The 20,152-nt window shown below is 33.0% G+C and overlaps 1 protein-coding gene across 2 annotated transcripts in view; it reads right to left on the bottom strand.

Moving 5' to 3' along the window:
- The window catches only part of Pros1 (protein S), an 84,245-nt gene that overhangs the window by 53,474 nt on the left and 10,619 nt on the right, over positions 1–20,152 (bottom strand). For both annotated transcript variants that reach the window (XM_071615434.1, XM_027943178.2), the window contains exon 2: positions 2,304–2,461. In XM_071615434.1, the coding sequence (XP_071471535.1) occupies positions 2,304–2,461 (158 nt within the window). The remainder of the gene's footprint in view (positions 1–2,303; positions 2,462–20,152) is intronic.

Genomic DNA, 20,152 nt, shown 5'->3' with positions numbered 1-20,152 from the left:
GAATATTTGGAGTGAACTAAAGTAATTACCATATAGCATTTGTTGTGCATGTAATATCTTACATATAAATTGGCTATGTACCAAAACATAGTCTGTAAATCAGTAATTTGGACTAAGGAATGCATATTATGAAAGGGGGAAAAATGTTTAAAATTTCTGATAGTAAATTTCCCACGCTGGTTCAAAAAAGCATTTTCAGGTCATAATATATCAGACAGACAGCATTAACAGCATAAGAATACTTATGCAAAGCCAGAATTCTTGCACAAAGACATATTCAGTGTTCCAGCTTAATAAGTACTAAACATATCTTTATGCAGTATAAAGTTCTCACTGCTTCCTCCTCTCAAATATAAATCATATAACACATGTCTACTGGTTTATAAGGAAAGGATTTCATACTGAGTAATTCAAACAACAGTATTGTTTTCTCCAGAAAAGCTTGGAAGTAGCAAGAAATGGGTTCAATGAGTGATGAAATGATGGTGAAAGGAATATGCTAGGGATGGTGAGGAGGCATCAGGGTAAATGTGAACTAAGAGCATTAAGGGTGGCACAGGGCAGGAAATGATAAACAGTAACACATGCTTCCCCCCACCCTTTCATTTCTCCCATTTCTGCCTTACTCCTCTGCCATCACTTTCTCTTCTGTCAATGAAAACAGTTTTAGAATTAGTGAAGATGAAGAAGCACCTAAATGATTGTTCCTTCTGCACCATCTTTCTTCTTTTCCCTGTGATCTTCTACCTCACTTTTGCTACTTAGAGGCTAAGTTCTAAGAATATGTCTACAATGTTATAAATACAAAGTCAAGTATGTATTAATAATATATTTTGGGCATGTTTTAAAGTAGTCCAGAAAAACAAAATAAAAACTAGAGTAGGTGTGATAGAGAACAGGAAAATAAAAGTGAAGATTATGGGTAGCTGTTGAAGGGGAGGTGAGTATAATTATGGAGTTCATTTTATTTTTCTTTCTACTTTGCTATATATTTAAAATTTTTAAAATAAAAAAGGATGTGTTTGTTTAAATATACTATATTATTTTTATTATGAAAATTTATAATAATTTAGAGTGTGCACACTTTCCTTTTTTTGTTATGGAAATATAAACTATGTAATGTAAATGTAAAATTCTACACAATAATGTATTCTACTACATTGCATGGGATAAAATATTTTTTTTCTTGTCAATTCTTTACCCATAAAAGCAACACAACAGAGAGAGAAATATTTTGATTCAATTCCAAAGAGATTAAAAAATAATCTTTGGGAAGTATTCTCTGTGAACCTATTAGAATAGGTGAAGGCAAAAAAAGATTCAAGAGTAACCCAAGAGAACACAAGTTGCTACAGTCTTAGACAGATTCTCTAACTACAGACAAGATTCCTGCTCATTCTTACTCCTCTATTTTCAGGGCACTGAGAGCCACTGCAGAGGTTCCAGAGGTACTTTGTTCATGCTTTCTTTCTCTTTTGCTCTAGGCTGTATCCTTCATCTCAGGAGAAACATCACATGGAGGTTGACCTGAAGGTTATCAGATTGGAGCTCTCTCACTCTGCTTCTTAAAAGCACTATTTACACATGGGTTACCCACAGGACATGCTAAAGAACTTCTTCTCCTAAAAGAATTAGGGACTAACAATAAGGCCTGGGGGTCCTATATGATATTTAAGGGTCTTTCTGGTTTTATTTTTGTGGACTGACATGTAAGGTTTGATATGCTGAAGATTATAACTGATAAGGAGTGGGTTCAGGAAACTTCCCAAGGGCTTGTAGAATAAAGTAAAGTATACTCAGCATATAAAATACTGTGAAAATGCTCTGCATTAAATGGCCTTGTTTCTAGAGCCTGGTTAATATTAAATGGAGAGATTCAATGAAGTGGAGTAATAATAACATACACACAATGTATATGTACTTGAGACATCCTCTCCTCTCCCCTGTATACTACCAAATTCTGGTTAGGAGACAATATTTACAAACTAGGAGGTCAATACTATTTGCTGATAATGAGGTATAAGTGAATTCATCGGAAGATATTGTTATGGCAGTAATGTCTTCCTAACAAGCCCACCTTCCTTTAAATGTACTTTCTCCTGAAATGGAAGTGGTTATGTGTGTGATCTCTTTTCTTTTTCTTTTTCTTTTTGGGACCGGGGATTGAATTCAGGGGCACTGGACCACAGAGCCACATCCCCTGCCCAATTTGTATTTTATTTAGAGAATAAAATACAAATTTTCTCCCTGAATTGCTTAGCACAACTCTGTGACAAGGTGTGATAGTGGCTATGAATTCTTACCGTTTCCGGATTGTTTTCAAAGACTTCCCTTGCTTCTTCTTTGTTACATAGTTCTTCAATGCATTCTCTTTCAAGATTGCCCTTTTTGGTTTCTTCTAGTAAAGAGTTTGCACGGCGTCTCCGAACCAGGACTTGTGAAGCATGCTGTTTTGACAAAACTGAAGAAAAAAACAAGTTTAGATGAATAAATTTTTCATCTCCCCTCTAAGATATTTTATTAAGGAATTAGAGTTAACATAATTTTCTGCCTATGAATTGTATGATATTTAAATTGCTATAGTGGAGTTAAGAAAAGATGCAGATAAAAAACACTTTGGCTAATATCTCAGAAAGCAAGGTAGGTGCGAAGCTATAGCACTTTTACAATGATCTAAACAAATTATTCAATTCATGCATGAGGCTGAACACACCTGATAATATTCAATGTTTACCTTATGATAGCTGCATTTGAAAAACATCATGCAAAAATGATTATGTCAAAAATTATAGCCATATTGTCTTTAAAGCACGAGAAATAAACTTTCTCAGTTTTAATAGAAATCTTCTGGGACCTCTGTGGATATAGAGCAATGCAGGAGTATAGGCTAAGCAGCTATTTGAAAGGTACCTGATAGTCCTAAACATTTGATTATTTATACATACAGGGAAATAAAAAATCCATGGCAAAGAAAGACCTTATGCAAAATTCAAGAAATAGATGACAAAGAGAAATGATAACTCTGACTACATAAAAAATGTTTAAATAGTCGAACAACAACCAATGTAATACAACAAAGCTCAATGCTAAGCAATAGATTAAAAAAAATTGTGTGCATTATGTGGAAAAGAAAATAACATTTAGAATTTATAAATAACTTTCACAAATTAAAACATTAGTTAACTCATACTGGAAAGTATTCAAGGTTAAATACAAGGTTATATACAAAATCACTTAAATAATGTAAATAAAATATAAAGAAAATAATATAAAGATTGTTGGCAAAATAAAAGTTCAAACAACCTAAATGTCTGTCAAGAGGGGAATAGAAAAATAAGCTAAAATACACCTGTACTACGGAATGATTTGCAGCATAAAAGTAAGTACTCTTCTTCCAAAGATCTGAAAGATATATCTAAAAAATACAAGTTGAAGGATACTATACCCAGAATATATACCCATATACATCAGCCAAAGTTACACATTTATAAATAGTATACACAGAAGAGAGGTTGACACTCAAACTGGTAATAGCAATTATATTTAAAGAAAATGTTAAAAAATGTAAAGTTTTCCCTATATTATATTAGTATGTTGACTAGGATGTTGTTTTTTAATGAAAAATTAAAAAGTACCAATCAAACTTACAAAAAAAATTTTATCCAGATTTTAATTGTAAATAGACTTTTTACTAAGATAAAAAAGTGATATAGACAGAATTTATTCTCCTTGCTTTTATTGCCTGTTAATAAGCAATAAATTCTCAAAAAGTGACAAAGAGGAAAAAAAGTTCTAATCAATGATTATCATACTTACTAGCTCAATAACTTAAACTATTTCAAGAGTGAAGTAAGTAATATTACTCTATTTCTCTTACTTACCAAAATGGAAGTTTTAAATGTAATGGCCCTGTATAGTATTTATTTCTATCTCTATCTTTATCACTGCTTATTAAATAAAGATTAAATTGACTTGGGAGGCTGACAAGAGGACTGCAAGTTGGAAACCAATCTCAGCAACTTAGTGAGACCCTAAGCAACTTAGTAAGACCCTGTCTCAACATAAAAAATAAAAGGATTAGGAATGTGGTGCAGTGGTTCAGAACCCCTAGGTTTAATCTCTGCTACTGAAAAAAAAAATTACATCAAGGCTTAATATGTAATAAAGATAGATGGGAATATGCTGTCAAGTAAATTACTGACTGATAAATTTCAACCCTGTCAACAATAAAAGTGTCTTACATGTGCAATTTTCTCATTTATTTGGAAGAGTTGTAAGCATGTTACTTTGTAATAAATATGTCAAAAATGTGAAGCTACTGAACTTCAGAGCAAACATGATTCTTTCTAGGGAAAACAATAACATTTTCATTGAACAGTAACATTTTCACTGAACAATGAAAACACTGATTCAATAACAAAGAAAAATCAAGGTCAAATACATTTAGGAGAAAAACCTTACAAACATTATTTAGCATTTCTTCCATTAAGAATATTAAGTTTGGGGCCAGGGTTGTGGCTCAGTGGTAGAGCGCTTGCCTAGCATGCATGAGGCACTAGGTTCAATCCCTGGCACCACATAAAAAAATAAAACAAATAAAATAAAGGTTAAAAAAAGAAAGTAAAATTTAGAAAAAAAAAAGAATATTAAGTTTGGTAATTAAGAACTTGATATTAATATTTTAAAATCTCTTTTCCTATAAGGGTCCCCACTAAAGGACATAGACCAAGCATATTAACTCACTGTATACATATTTGTGAAAGAGACAGGCAATCACTCAGAACTATGGAGAAGGTTTAAAGGAATGCCCACCTAAATGTCATAAAAAGGAGCGCAATAATCTCCACCATTTTAAATATGATAAAAGTCAGGTGTGTAAGTGCGTTTTTCAGTACTGTGATCAAATTATCTGAAAAGAACAACTTAGAATAGGAAAAAAATTATTTTGGCTCACAGTTTCAAAGGATTTAGTTTAGGGTCAACTGTCTCCAAGGCAAAAACGTCAAGGTGGAAGGGCATAGTGGAAGAAAGCTTCTCAGCGCATGGGAGCCAGGAAACACAGATTGGGGAGTGCTGGGGAAGGGGCTGGGGAGAAAGCAAACCCTTCCAGAGCATGCCTCCAATGATTTGCTTCTTCCAAATAGGTACCTCCCTGTAGTCTATCCAGCTTGTCAATGGGTTTGATGGTTTAATACACTATGAGCTCAGAGCCCTCATGACCCAGTCATTGCCTAAAAGTCCCACCTCTGAACTCTGCTGAATTGGAGACTATTCTTTCAACAAATGAGGTTTTGTGGGACATTTCAGAAGCAAACCATTAGCAAAGAATATACAACATATTTGTCCTAAATTATGAATTCAACAAATGACAAAAGCAGAACTAGATCACAAGCATTCCAGTGCTCAGACCTAGAACCCATCCATTACAATTTCTGGTTCTCAGAAAACAGGACAAAAAGTTTTATTGTCTCCCCTGATAAATGCAATATCAAAAATGAAAATCATTACACCTCTGTTCATGTTTTATTTCATCTAGGTTAATCCCAGAAGTGTTTAAATTGGCATGATAGATAATAATTTTCAAATTACATATTATTTGATTTGATTTTCATATAGATAATGAATTGAATGCTGATCTATCATCCCAATTTTCCTATTGAAAAAGTTGAAGCTAAGAAAAGTTATATGACCCAAACTTACAGAAGTAACAAATCTTGCTGATGGAATTCACATAATGCTTCTCAACTAAAAATAGGGTTATGTGCTGATAAATCCATCATAAGTTCAAAATATGGTTAGGCTAAAAATGCATTTAATATACTTAATCTACCCAACATCACAGTGAGCAACATGGTACAATGTAGAGTATTCACTGTTTACCCTCATGATCATTTGGCTTCTTGGAGATGTGGTTCACTGCCACTGCCCAGCATCTGAAGCATCAGACCGATACTGAATATCACTAACCCAGGAAGAGATCAAAATTCAAAGTATGGTTTCCACTGAAAGTTTATTATTTCCACATCATCACAAAGTCAAAAAATCATAAGTCAGAATCTGTCTATATACCTATCCCCTTACTTCAATGTTCTTCTTTTGTGCATGGTTGGCCCTAGGTATCCATGAGGTTCCACGTCTATGGTTTCCACATCTGTGTATTCAACCAGAAGCTCATTGAAAATATTTTTTTGGTAAAAAGTTGTTATTGATATGTTCTATGTATTTAGGCTTATGATGGTAACTTTTGTGCCGAACATATAAGACTTATATTCTTTCCCTAAACAATACAGCAAAAAATTATTTATATAGTATTACATTGTATTACTGTAAATCATCTAATATAGAGATGATTTACAGTCTAAAGACTGAAGTGCAAAGGTTAAATGCAAATATTTTAGCATTTTATATCAGGGAATTGAACATCTATGAATTTTGGTATACCAAGAGTCCTGGAAACAATCCCTGTCTCCAGATACCAAGGAACAGCTATATTCAGACACTCAAATGCTCACAAGATACTTCTTAAATGAAATTATATGGTTGTGTAGTGAATCAGACATTTGTTCTTCTTTATAAAATAAATCCATAAACCCATCCATCTAACAGTGTGGTGTTTTTGTTTGTTTGTTTGTGTTATTAGAGTAGGAGACGGGAACTTTATTACCAGTTGGGGGTCCAGATCCACCAGCTGATGGGCTGAGGGACAAGCTGCAAGTCTACACCTTTTGATCCCCCTCCAGGAGTTTGATTACACATTTTATAGTCCAAAACCATATTAATCATAAGTCACTGTTGCTTTGATTCAAAACCATAAACAAACGTCATGAAATCTAAAATCATAAGTAGAAGAGGGAATGGGTCAAAACATCCCTAGTTGAGTAAAAGTTAAAGAATGGTTACTAACATCTAGACAGTCAATCTCTGACAGGGTACATTGTCCAAAGAAAAATGGAAACCAAAGAGAGAACAATTTTACATTGTGTAAGAATTGCCATTTTATGTTGCCAAACATGCTATGCCAAGGAACTATTGATGGGTACAGAGGCAGGGCTTTCACATGGAAGAAGCAGGTTTTTTTTTTTTTTTTTTTTTTTAATCTAAACCTGATTTTATTTATTTATTTTTTTGTTTATATTTAACAGCAGAATGCATTACAATTCTTATTACACACATACAGCACAATTTTTCATATCTCTGTATACAAAGTATATTCACACCAATAAGTGTCTTCATACATGAACTTTGGATAATAATGTCCATCACATTCCACCATCATTTCTAACCCCATGTCTCCTCCCTTACCCTCCTACCTCTCTGTCCTATCTGAAGTCCATCTATTCTTCCCATACTCCCCCTCCCTACTCCACTATGAATCATCCTCCTTATAACAGAGAAAACATTTGACATTCATTTTGAGGGGGATGGCTAACTTCAGTTAGCATTATCTTCTCTAACTCCATCCATTTACCTGTAAATACCATGATTTTATTCTCTTTTATTGCTGAGTAATATTCCATTGTGTATATATGCCACATTTTTTTAAGCCATTCAGCATCTAGAATGGCTCCACAGTTTAGCTATTGTGAATTGTGCTGTTATAAACAGTGATGTGGCTGTGTCCCTGTAGTATGCTGTTTTTAAGTCCTTTGAGTATAGACCAAGGAGAGGGAAGGCTGGGCCAAGTGGTGGTTCCATTCCCAATTTCCCAAGAAATCTCCACACTGCTTTCCATATTGGCTGCACCAATTTGCAGTCCTACCAGCAGTTTATGAGTGTACCTTTTTCCCCCCATCCTTGCCAACCCTTATTGTTGTTTGTCTTCATAATAGCTGCCATTCTGACTAGAGTGAGATGAAATCTTAGTTTTGATTTGCATTTCTCTAATTGTTAGAGATGATGAACATTTTTTCATATATTTGTTGATTGATTGTATATCCTCTTCTGAGAATTGTCTGTTCAGGTCCTTGGCCCATTTATTGATTGGGTTATTTGTTTTTTTGGTGCTTAGCTTCTTGAATTCTTTATATACCCTAGAGATTAGTGCTCTATCTGATGTGTGAGGGGTAAATAACAGTGTGCTTTCAAAGAAGTCTACTGTTCTTTGCCAGAAAAATAAAAACATGACATCATGATGACAAATTAAGAACTACAGGAATGTAGGATGAAATAAGTATATGGTTAGAAGTGCTTTACCAGCAGATTCAAAGTTCTGCCCCAAAATATCTACCATAGTGGCCTGTTTGCATGTCTAAAAAGTTTTATTCTTTATCATCATAATAATCATGACACATAATTATATGAAAGTTGTTTTTACATCATCTCCTTTTAATTCTAATCACAACTATTCTAAGTAGACCATAATTTTCTATTTTATATACAAATAGGTTAAAACTCAAGGTAGATGAGTTGATTTACCACATTCATGCAGCTGAGAACAGAGGCAAGCCAGCCTCCAAAACCTGTTTGTCCTCTTTTTGCATTACCACACTTGTTTTATTTTTTTCTGAAATAAGAACTATCTGAAGAAAGTCCTTGTTACAACTCAACAGTGTTACTTGCAAAGTGTTACATTCAGATTCAAAATGCTAGGTGATAATGTTGAGTTAATAGTCTTGAGTTATGAGTCTTTCTAGAAAGGAAGTATGACTCAGTTGGATTGATTTTTTTAAAATTTTTTTTTTTAAAAAAACATCTGATTAGAACATGAAAGTTTTAATCAGATACTAATTAAAACATGTATCTTTGTCTCAAAAAGGAGGGAAAAAAACCTAATTACTTATAGTTTTTTTTTCTCATGCTACATTCAAAAATCATTCTGTAGTTATCGCTTGATGACAGCTAATTCATTTCTTCAAAATACTGATTACAGAAGATGGAATAAATATGTCAACAATACAACATTGTTCAAACATTAACTAGAATCCTTTTTTAAAATTATATTCACAGCCTTCAGTTCCCTTCACATGGGGATAAATCTTTGTTTTCCAAGTATAAATTGGATTGTAGTGTCTCCAAAAAGTTGATTTATTGTTATTGTTTTCATTATAGCTCCCATAGTGTTTAGTGGGCTTACTACTGTCTCACTGGCAAATTACTCACTGGTCAATTTTAGTTCCATCTCAGTCAAGGGGAAGTCCTTTCCTCAGGTTCCTCAGTGCCTTCCCCACTTAGTTGTCCAAACTTGCTACCTCTGTTCAGGGAGGGCAAGATGACAGATCTGTCCCAAATAAATCAGTCAGATAGGGATGATGTGGCAGATAGAGGAGGCTCCAAGCTTTAGGATAGCTAAATTCTTCCATTCTGCACCTCTGTCTGGCAAAGATGGTTCTCCAGTTCCTCTCTCCAAAAGTCCATTGCTTTTTTTAGTTCTGCCTTCTCTGTCTCTCCTGAGGCCTTTGTTATTTGGCATCCCAAGAATGAAAAACTGCCCCTGAAAGAATGTGTCCAAGAAGAGAATTTCGACTAGTATTTGGGTTGGCAGAGTGTTTTTTCTTTGATTATACTTCACTGTTGGATGAAAATAGCTTTCACTGTACAAACAGAACCACCACATAATACATTGAGATGTAATTGTATCTCACGTCTCAACTATTGAAATGGAATGTTTTCCCTAAACTTAAAAGTCTAAGAAAATTAAGATTACTTTAGTTTAGAAAAAATCTTTAGTTAATAATGACAGATGTTTTTGTCAGTTTTTCTGTGACTATGACCTTAATCCTGTTTGCCTAACACATTACTACCTCTGGCTCTCATAAATCTTTTGAAAGAACTGAGCATAAATGAGCTAGTGAGAAATACTTTAAAAGAGTCAAAGATCATAAGATATAGGTCTAGGTAAGATTTAAATGTAGAAGAAGAAAAGGAGGAAACAATTTGTGAATTATAAATTGCATATATAAAGGTGAACTTTAAAATATTTGGATTAGTAGAAGGAAGGCCTGCATTTATTTACAAGTAGAAAAGCCATTGGCAGTCATTAAAAAATGTGACCACTGACCCCCAATTCTAGGACAGAAGTAAAATGAATATCTCCCTACAACAGAATTTAATTATACCTTTAATTTATAGTACTAATTCTTAAAAGAGAGAGAGAGAGAGAGAGAGAGAGAGAGAATACATCTCTATGCCATTGTCTACACCAGAATAAAATGCAGTACATAATAATTATCCGCCCCGCCCCCCTCAAAAAGAGAGAAATGCTTCTACATGAAAGAGAGAATAGGCTGCTCATTATCCAGAAAAAAAATATATTGGCCATTTCGTTTGTTTGATTTGTTCATTCTCAGTGAATAATAAATAAAGATGCTTCCTGTGAAGGGACTCAGTTCAGAATTTGGCAAAGTATGAGAAATAAATTTTCTATAATTCTCTCTATTCTTCTTTTGACTACTAATATTTTGCAAACTGGTTATATTTTATGAGGCCACAACAAATTTCTTACATGACTGAGCAAGATATTTATGTAGTTAGTGTCTCCCCCCCCCCCTTTTTTTTGTCTCCTAACCTACTGGGTCATCAAAACACCATCTGATTTTGACGTAATGTACCAAAAGATTACTGCACAAGAACTATTTTGTTTTTGTTCTATTTGACCTATTTCGGGGGATGGCATCAATATTATGAGTTCACTGGCCTGTGTCTATATTTATATCTGGAAAAGCAACAGGCAAACTACCCCAGGACATTTTTAAAGACCAACAATGAGTTGGCCTCATTCTGTAATATCCCACTTCATGCAGTCTCCCCCAGATCTCTGAAATAATCAATTCTGAAACATGCTTAGAGGCTTAAAAGGACTCTAGGTCCTGGGCTGAGGGCTTAGTTCAGTGGTAGAATGTGTGTTTAGCATATTCAAGATCCTGAGATCTCTTTCTGGAATTAAGGAGATATATTTTTTACTTTTTAAAAATGTTTATGTAGAAGTGAGATTGCTTAGAATAGTGGATTATTGTTCAGTAGGTGTTCATAATTCAATACAGTTTTTATAAGTCTCTCAAAATTCCTTGTTTAATAGCCAAAAAGCAAAAAGACACAATCTAAGTAACAATGAAATAAAATTATAATTTATTAGGAAAAGGAGATAAAATGGGAATCAGAGAAAAGAAAGAATATAAAACTAGCAATAAGAAAAGAAGCATTTACTAGAAATTGAGATCCACCTTAAAAAGAAGCAGCCCAAAATGAAAAACATATCTATTTCTCTTCACAGTAAACAAAATATTTTAATAGTCACTTGAGTTCTACTTGATAGGGCATTATAGATCAAATTTTTGTGTCTCTCTCCCTCCTACAAATTCATATGTTGTAACTTGATACCCAGTGTGGCCCTAATTGGAAATAAGTATTTTAAAATAGTAATTAAGATTTAAAAGTGGGCTCAGAAAGAAAAGTAAGTTAGAGAGAAAGTGTTCATCTGCTCAGAGTTTACATAAATAATCATCAGCAGAATGTTGGTAGAAATATGGATTTTAAAGACCTATCTGGCAAGGTATCAGGAAGAAATAAGAAACAGTTATTAGAAATTGGAGTATTGTTGACAAGAACTTGGCTGAATTAAGTTCTAGTATTTTGTAGAAGGTAGAATTGTGAGTGATGAAATTAGATATTTAGTGGAGGAAATTTCTAAGCAAAGTATTGAAGGTGTGGATGGAGTCCTTCTTACTGATTAGAGAAAAGTACAAGAGGAAAGAGATGAATTTAAGAAGGAATCCCTAAGCAAGAAGGAATCAGAACTTAAAGATTTATAAAATTATCTGCTGATCTATATTGTGAAAAATGAGAAAAATTGTTTTGAAGAGAAACTAAGAGTGTGGCTGAACAACAATTGGATAAGGAGATGAGTAATCAGCCATCTCAGCAGAAGTCAAGAATTATAGATGAGACTGTACCAGCAAAAAATGCTGCCAGCTGGGACTAAAGGAAATAGACAACATGGAAGGGAATGAAGGATGGCCTTGAACATGCTTATTTTTCAATAAAAGGGTTGAATGTCCTTGAAGACCATTCAGAGATAGTCAGGGCTGTCACTCCCTCCACAGGCCCAAAACAAGGCTAGGTTCTCCTTGGTTTCAGAGGGTAAATTAAAGCCTGTCTGTGGTTTCAACAGCCTCTTGCTGGCCCTGAGGATAGAGCTACCAGAAACCTTGAGGACACAGACCCAAATACTTGGGGGCAGTATCCCAATTCAGCAAGGCAGTCAGTCTAGATGTTAGGACCACCACCCTAATGGCTCCTGAAGGTAGGACCAATAGTCCAGCGGCCTGGAAGGAAGAGCACAGAACTAAAGAGGACAATCCTCAAAACTCAAGATATAATGAAATTAATTTTGTTAAGATTTTGGACTTGCTTGGGACCTGGGACCACTTTTTTCCCTTCAAATTTCTGCCTTTTAGAATTGGAGTTGTCCATTATATGCTTGTTCCATTTTTGCCATTTAGAAGCACATAATTCCCTAATATCACAGATTGACAACTGGAAAGGAAATATGCATCTGAATTAACTACGCCTTGAGTCAAACCATATTTGATTTAGATGATATTTAGATGACAAATTAGACTTTGAAAATCATGCTAGAATGAGTAAAATCATTTGAGCCTATTTAAGATGGAATGTTGTATTTTGCTTGCAAGAATGGATGAGTAGGGTGGGCCAGGAGCAGAATGTTACAGACTGTCTATCAGCTGAAAGTCATATAATGAAGCCATGACCACCACTGGGGTTGTATTTGAAAATAAGACCTTTAAGGAAGTTGTTAAGGCTAAAGAAAGTCAGATAGGTGGGGGCTTGACCCCCTAGGTTTATCCCTTAAAAGGGATAGCAGAGAGTTCTCCATGGCTCACTCACTCTCTGTTGAGTGCACACACCAAAGAAAGGCAAAAACTACACAACAAAAAGGCAACAATCTGGAAGATAGGAACAGAACCTACAGCAGAAACAAAACTGGCCAGAACTTTTATCTTGGATTTTCCAGTCCCCAAAACCATTAGGAAACAAATGTCTATGGTTTAATACACACAGTCTGCAGTATTTTATTTATTTTTTAATAGCAATCTGAACAGACTATACACAAGACAAGGAAATTACTGACTATTTATAGCTGCTCTTTAAAAACATAGCAAGTGGTGTTTGTGGTTCATGATGGCACAGAATACTTATGTGTTCTTCCTCCAGGATCATACTAAAATTATAGTAAGAGAAAATTTTAAAAAAGGAATAATCTACCACAGTTGAGAACATAGGAAGGTCATTGTTCAATAAATAATTTCAGTAAATTCTCCAGAGTGGAAGCTAATAAAAACTGTTGTGGAATAAATAAAGGAGAAGTAGACTTGAGCCAATATACACACTCAATATTACACTGATCTTGGAAAGCATCAGAAACTAAAACAACAATAGCAAGAGGGTGAGAGAAAAGCAAGCAGAAGCATCTCATTTCAAATTCCATCAGTGACTCAGTCAGCACTGGTTTCCCAGTGTACATGAACAAGTACACACAGAGTGGGTCAAATGTACATTAGTTATATAAATAAACCAACAAGTAAATATATATAAAGCTACCTGCTCTCTCATTTAGATGAAGGATTGGCAAGAAATAAGATCAAAATATACTATAGCAGAACTCCATACCTCCCGCCTAATAAATAACTGAATAAATAACCAAATCACCAGATATATGAAATAAAAAAATTAAAACCTTCCAACAGCATGAACTAGAAAGACCAGAACATTGACTTGAGAACATATATTTCAGAGAAGTGAACTTAAAAGAACTTTAAAATTAACCTAATGAATAGCCTCATAATTACTTAAGAAGATAGTGCATTTATGACAGAAGAGAAAACTTACGCAAATTACAATATAATTGTCAATATGGAAACCTCATAATTACTTAAGAAGATAGTGCATTTATGGCAGAAGAGAAAACTTAGGCAAATTACAATATAATTGTCAATATGGAAATGTTGAAAGAAAAACTGAAAAAATCTCCTGACACCTAGAGCAAAATTTCAAAGAGAAAACAAAGGCAAAGTCATACTGGATCAATCTTGAAGGAGTTCTAGAAAGTGAATATGGAGGAAGGAAATTATTAGAGCTCATGAGAAATACTATGCTTCAGACAAAGTGGGCCTATTAAGTGTCAAACCAAATGAGTACATAGAAAGCAAATCTATACATGAAATGATTTTAAAACATATTGTACCAGAAATGTCCTAGAATCAACTGATATTAAGAATAAGCATCAAAGTCAAATGTAGAGGCACACTTCTGTAATCTCAGCTACTTCAGAGGATAAGGCAGGAAAATTGAGAGCTCAGACCAGTGTACTCAACATAGGGAGACACTTCCACTCAAAAAACAACAATAAATAAAACAAAACAATAAGCATCAGATCAATTTTATAACTCCATTCAGAGTAACAAAGTAGTTGGTATCTTACTCTTTTCTTCTATTTCCATATGAAGCAATGATTTTCATTTTCAAAATAATAATAGCCAAATGTAACCAGATATTTGCATAGTTAATAATAGATAAAAGACAAATAAGAATTGACCCTAAATGAAATAGAGATTATTGAAGATAACTTCTGAAAATATGTAATATCCTACATAAATCTGAGAGAATCTGGCATCCATGAAACAAATTTAGACTGCACCGAAAATAGAAACACTGGAAAGCTAAAATATGATTCTAAACTAAAATGTTATTTTGAAACAAAGAAGGCAATAGATGGATTGAAACAGAAAGGACCATACTAAATATCAATTTAGTGACATGGAAGATAAGCCAACAAAATCTTCCATGTAGAAAATGATAAGTAAGTGGAATATTTAAAAGAAATGATGAGGCACAGTAAAAAGGACACAAAAACATTATAATAGAAATTCCAAATACAGAGTAATAGAGGAAAAATAATTTTAAATAATGAATAGGGATGGGGATGTAGCTCAGTGGTACAGCAGTTACCTTGCATCCTTGCATACTTGAGTCCAGGGATTCAATTCCAAGCAACACAATAATAAATAAACAAACAAACATTCATAATAATTTAAAAATTCCTAATCAGTAGTAAGATATAAGGCTCGAAAACATAAGAAAAATGAGGCAGAAAAGAGCTATAGATAGACACTTCTTAATAACATTTTAAAACTCCAAAAACAGAGAAAATATTCTACAATCTTACAGAGGAGGAAAAAATATTTTACATACTGTTAAATGAGATGAAGTTTAAGAAAAGAGGATGAGTAAAATTATTTACCTGTTATATTGGGAAGTCAACTGATGTCTAAAGTTACTAAATAAAAAGAAAAGAAAAAATTTGGAAAGAGGACCCCATTTGAAATCAATAATACTGTGATTCTGATTAAAGCCCAGCTTCAAATTTAACTTCAATTATATTTAAATTTCTAAGAGTAAAATAATTATAGTAACAAAAACTTGATAAAGATAGTATAGAAAAGGAAATATAGAAGCTGATCTGGTATAGGAGTACAAAGAGAAAATCTTAAATGAAATGTATAATACTTTAATATGAAAATATTTCAAAAAATTTAACATGACCAAGTACCTGTTATTTTAGAAATATAAGAATAATGATTACACCATCAAGTTAGTTGTCTAAAGCTATTAGGAAAAACAAATTCTGATTTAAGAAAAATTAATTAAAAAATAAAGCATTAGGAATCAAGAAAGAGTAGGAAATATTCCTTAACTTGACAAAGAGCATACAGCAGATGCCAACAGTTGAAACAACATTAGCTAATAAAACACTAATAGACACATTAAACTCAGGATCAAGACAAAGAGGCATAAAGACATCACTACTCCTCACTAATCTAAATTCCCAGGTAATCAATAACTGAATAAAAAATGCTGTAAAAATATTGTATAGGGATACACACTACAACACGGATGATAAATGAAAATTTTGGCAAAGTAAAAGAAGCCAGACACAATGACAATTATTATATGATTCCACTTATATGAGGTACCTAGAATAGTTAAAACCAGAGTACAACAGTGGTTTCCAACATTTGTGGAAGTGAACTTTTTGAGAGTTACAGTGTAATGCAAAGTTACTATACAATGGGGTCAGTTTGGGAAGATGAAAATTTCTACAGATGGATGATGGCGCACAACAATGTGAATTACCCAATGGCACTGAACTTTACATTTAAAATGGTTAAAATAATAAATTCTGTTCTGTATATTTTAACACAAAATAATTATAGGCAAAGACAAAGTGCTTATGTGGAGATGAAAGTTAATTTACTAATAAAATATAAGAGAATCTTCTAGAAATTCATTAGTGCAAACAAGAAAGTATGGGAAAAGACATAAAAGATAAATTTTTAAAAACTAGTTTTGCTATTACCAGAAAAAAAGAAAAAACTTCTTAAAGTTGTGTTTTGTGACTTCAAACACCTCTGTTTCCTTTGGGGTCAATTGTTTTGTATCTTTCATGCAAATATCTGGTAATCTTTGTGACTCATAGCTTTCATATACCAGTCATAAAATATAAAGTGGGGGAGCATCACTGCAGAGATATTATCAAGAAATGCTTAGTAACCAGTAGTAACTCCATATCACTTATAATCACAAAAATGGGAAGTTATACTCCATGTATGTATGATATGTCAAAATATATTCTACTGTCATATATAACTAAAAAAACAAATAAAAATTTAAACAAAAAGAAAAAACAGTTAGTTATACTCAAGATCAAATGGTAAAAAAAATTACTGAAAAACATAAAAAAATTATAATATGTCTCACTCATATCATGATCCTGGACAGGAAAGCCCAATACTTTAAAAATGTAATTTCTCCCAAATTAGCTTATAATTAAAAATTTTTTTTGATTTTTAAAAAAATAAATGACAGCAGAATGCATTACAATTCTTATTACACATATACAGCACAATTTTTCATATCTCTGGTTGTATATAAAATGTGTTCACACCAATTCATGTCCTTATACATGTACTTTGGATAATGATGTCCATCACATTCCACCATCCTTGCTAACCCCCTGCCCCCACTCTTCCCCTCCCACCCCTCTGCCCTATCTAGAGTTCATCTATTCCTTTCATGCTTCCCTTCCCTAACCCATTATGAATCAGCCTCCTTATATCAGAGAAAACATTTGGCATTTGTTTTTTTGGAATTGGCTAACTTCACTTAGCATTATCTTCTCCAGCATCATCCATTTACCTGCAAATGCCATGATTTTATTCTCTTTTATTGCTGAGTAATATTCCATTGTGTATATATGCCACATTTTTTTTTTTTTTTTTTTTTTAGCCATTCATCTACTGAAGGGCATCTAGGTTGGTTCCACAGTTTAGCTATTGTGAATTGTGCTGCTATAAACATTGATGTAGCTGTGTTCCTGTAATATACTGTTTTTAAGTCCTTTGAGTATAGACCAAGGAGAGGGATAGCTGGGCCAAATGATGGTTTCATTCCCAGTTTTCCAAGAAATCTCCATACTGCTTTCCATATTGGCTGCATCAATTTGCAGTCCCACCAGCAATGTATGAGTGTACCTTTTCCCCCACATCCTCGCCAACACTTATTGTTGTTTGTATGCTTAATAGCTGTCATTCTGACTGGAAAGAGATGAAATCTTAAGAGTAATTTTGATTTGCATTTCTCTAATTGCTAGAGATGATGAACATTTTTTCATATATTTGTTGATTGATTGTATATCCTCTTCTGAGAAGTGTCTGTTCAGGTCCTTGGCCCATTAATTGATTGGGTTGTTTTTTTTTTTTGGTTTTTTTTTTTTTTTTTGGTGCTTAGCTTCTTGAGTTCTTTATATACCCTAGAGATTAGTGCTCTATCTGATGTGTAAGGGGTAAAAATTTGCTCCCAAGATGTAGGCTCTCTATTTACCTCACAGATTGTGTCTTTTGCTGAGAAGAATCTTTTAATTTTGAATTTATTCCATTTATTGATTCTTGGTTTTAATTCTTGCGCTATAGGAGTCTTATTAAGGAAGTTGGGGCCTTATTTCACATGATAAAGATTAGGGCCTACTTTTTCTTCTAATTAAACCAGAGTCTCTGGTTTAATTTATAATAGCCTCAAAAAATAAAAATATTTTTATTTTTATTTTTTGAGGCTATTATAAATTCTTGCGCTATTTCCTCATTTCCCTCTCAGAGGATTTGTCACGGATATACAGAAATGCCTTTGATTTATGGGTATTGGTTTTATATCCTGCTACTTTGCTGAATTCATTTACTAGTTGTAGAAGTTTTCTGGTGGAGCTTTTTGGGTCTTCTAGATATAGAATCATATTGTCAGCAAATAGTGCTAATAGCCTATAATTTTTATATAATTGCACTAAAACCCCTAATTACTATTGTCGAATTTTATAAATTATTTATAAAGTCCATTTGGAAGAATAAACAAAAATAATATACAGACGAAAGAAAATAAGTAGAAATCATATTTAAACGTAAAAACTGCATTTTAGTTCTCTAATTTTTCTTTCTTTATGACAGTGTATTTTTTATGGATGCCAGATCTGCTCAGATTTATTTATGATATTCTTGTAAACTTCTTAAAGTTTTCTTTTGTGACCTCTGCTTCCTTTGGGGTCAATTGTTTTTGTATCTTTCATGCAAATATCTGGTAATCTTTGGCTGTGACTCACAGCTTTCATATATTAAAAAGAGCCAGAGACATGAAAACATTGCAAGTACAGCACAGTAACAGAATGATTTTCAAAAGGCTCCAGTATTCTCAGTGACCATTGTCTCTAAATTGAACCCACTAAACTGACTGATGTCCTTAAATTCTAGTGAGTGCTAAGAACAAGAATTATGACAACCAATATTAAAGTTGAGCAGAGAACTATACTATGCAGTTCCATGCATACTGCAGCAGGAACATATTTGGATCTTGCAGTCACACCTGAAACCGGCCAATTAGCTACACAGGTTGACTCCTATTATTTTTTGTGAACTGGCAATCAGTGCAACCTATTTATATAAAATTGAATATTTTGTACTTCACTTACCACATTTGGCAAACTTTTACTCTTATGTATTATTGAAATAGAAGAGTCAATGCTTTGCATCATACTAAAGTCCAAATTAGAAACAAAGAATAGGAAAGCAGTTTCGGCTCATAAATAGCAAAAATATTTGTTTGTCCATCCCAAAACACAATTTATACCTGTAAAAATCAAGGGGCAAGTAGAAAAAAAGATGCAAACTTTATAAAAAATGTTTAATATTTTAACACATAGACAACTTAAAAATCCACACACAAAAAAAATCCCTACTAGAAAAACAGACCAAAATCATTTATAGACATTTCTTACAACAAAATATAATACTAATAAGCACATGAAACACAATGAAATACAAACATTATTAGAATTCCTTCAAGCCTCCCCAGACAGTGGATAGACATAAAGTTACATTAACATCTGTAGCTGAATTTCAGTCTTCTGACTCTCCCTTACTTTGTGATTCAGAAACTCTAGTCTTGCCAAGGTTTTCTTAAGCATTTTTGAGAAGTCTCATGTCCAGCTAAGACATCTACTCATCCCAGTCCCCTAAAAGGTCATCCCTTCTTTTATTACTACTGCATTGATAAAAAAGACTTTCTTTGAAGTTAATGTCCAATGTTGACAAGGATGACAGGAGCTAGGCCTCCTCAAAATCTACTCTTAAAAGCAGATTTCCAGAGGGATAATTAATAATATATACCTAAGACTTTAAAAAAGAACACTATTTAGATATTCAGTTGACATTTCTGTTTCTAGGAAATTAATTAATGAAAATACATATATATATATAAAGGAATATATATGGATATGTTCATCACCATGATATAAGCAAAACACTGGAATTAATATATTTAACTAATTATAATATATTTAATTAATATATATTTAATAATATATTTAACTAATATTTAATTAATATATTTAACTAATTAAATATATTATGATGAACACACGTAATGGAAAATTATGAAAATTATTTAAATCCTGACAGCTTTTAGTCTATTGATATAAAATCATTATTGAAAATGTAATATATCAGGTTACAAATGATGTGTAAAGCAGAATTCCATTCCTGTACTAATATATTTTACTCTGTAATGTATATATGCAGACCAAGAAGCTTAGCAG

Source organism: Marmota flaviventris, chromosome 8, assembly GCF_047511675.1.
Source record: "Marmota flaviventris isolate mMarFla1 chromosome 8, mMarFla1.hap1, whole genome shotgun sequence".
Taxonomy (NCBI): Eukaryota; Metazoa; Chordata; class Mammalia; order Rodentia; family Sciuridae; genus Marmota; species Marmota flaviventris.
The sequence above is the reverse complement of the archived record's forward strand: the minus strand, read 5'-3'. Positions and strand labels throughout refer to the sequence as shown.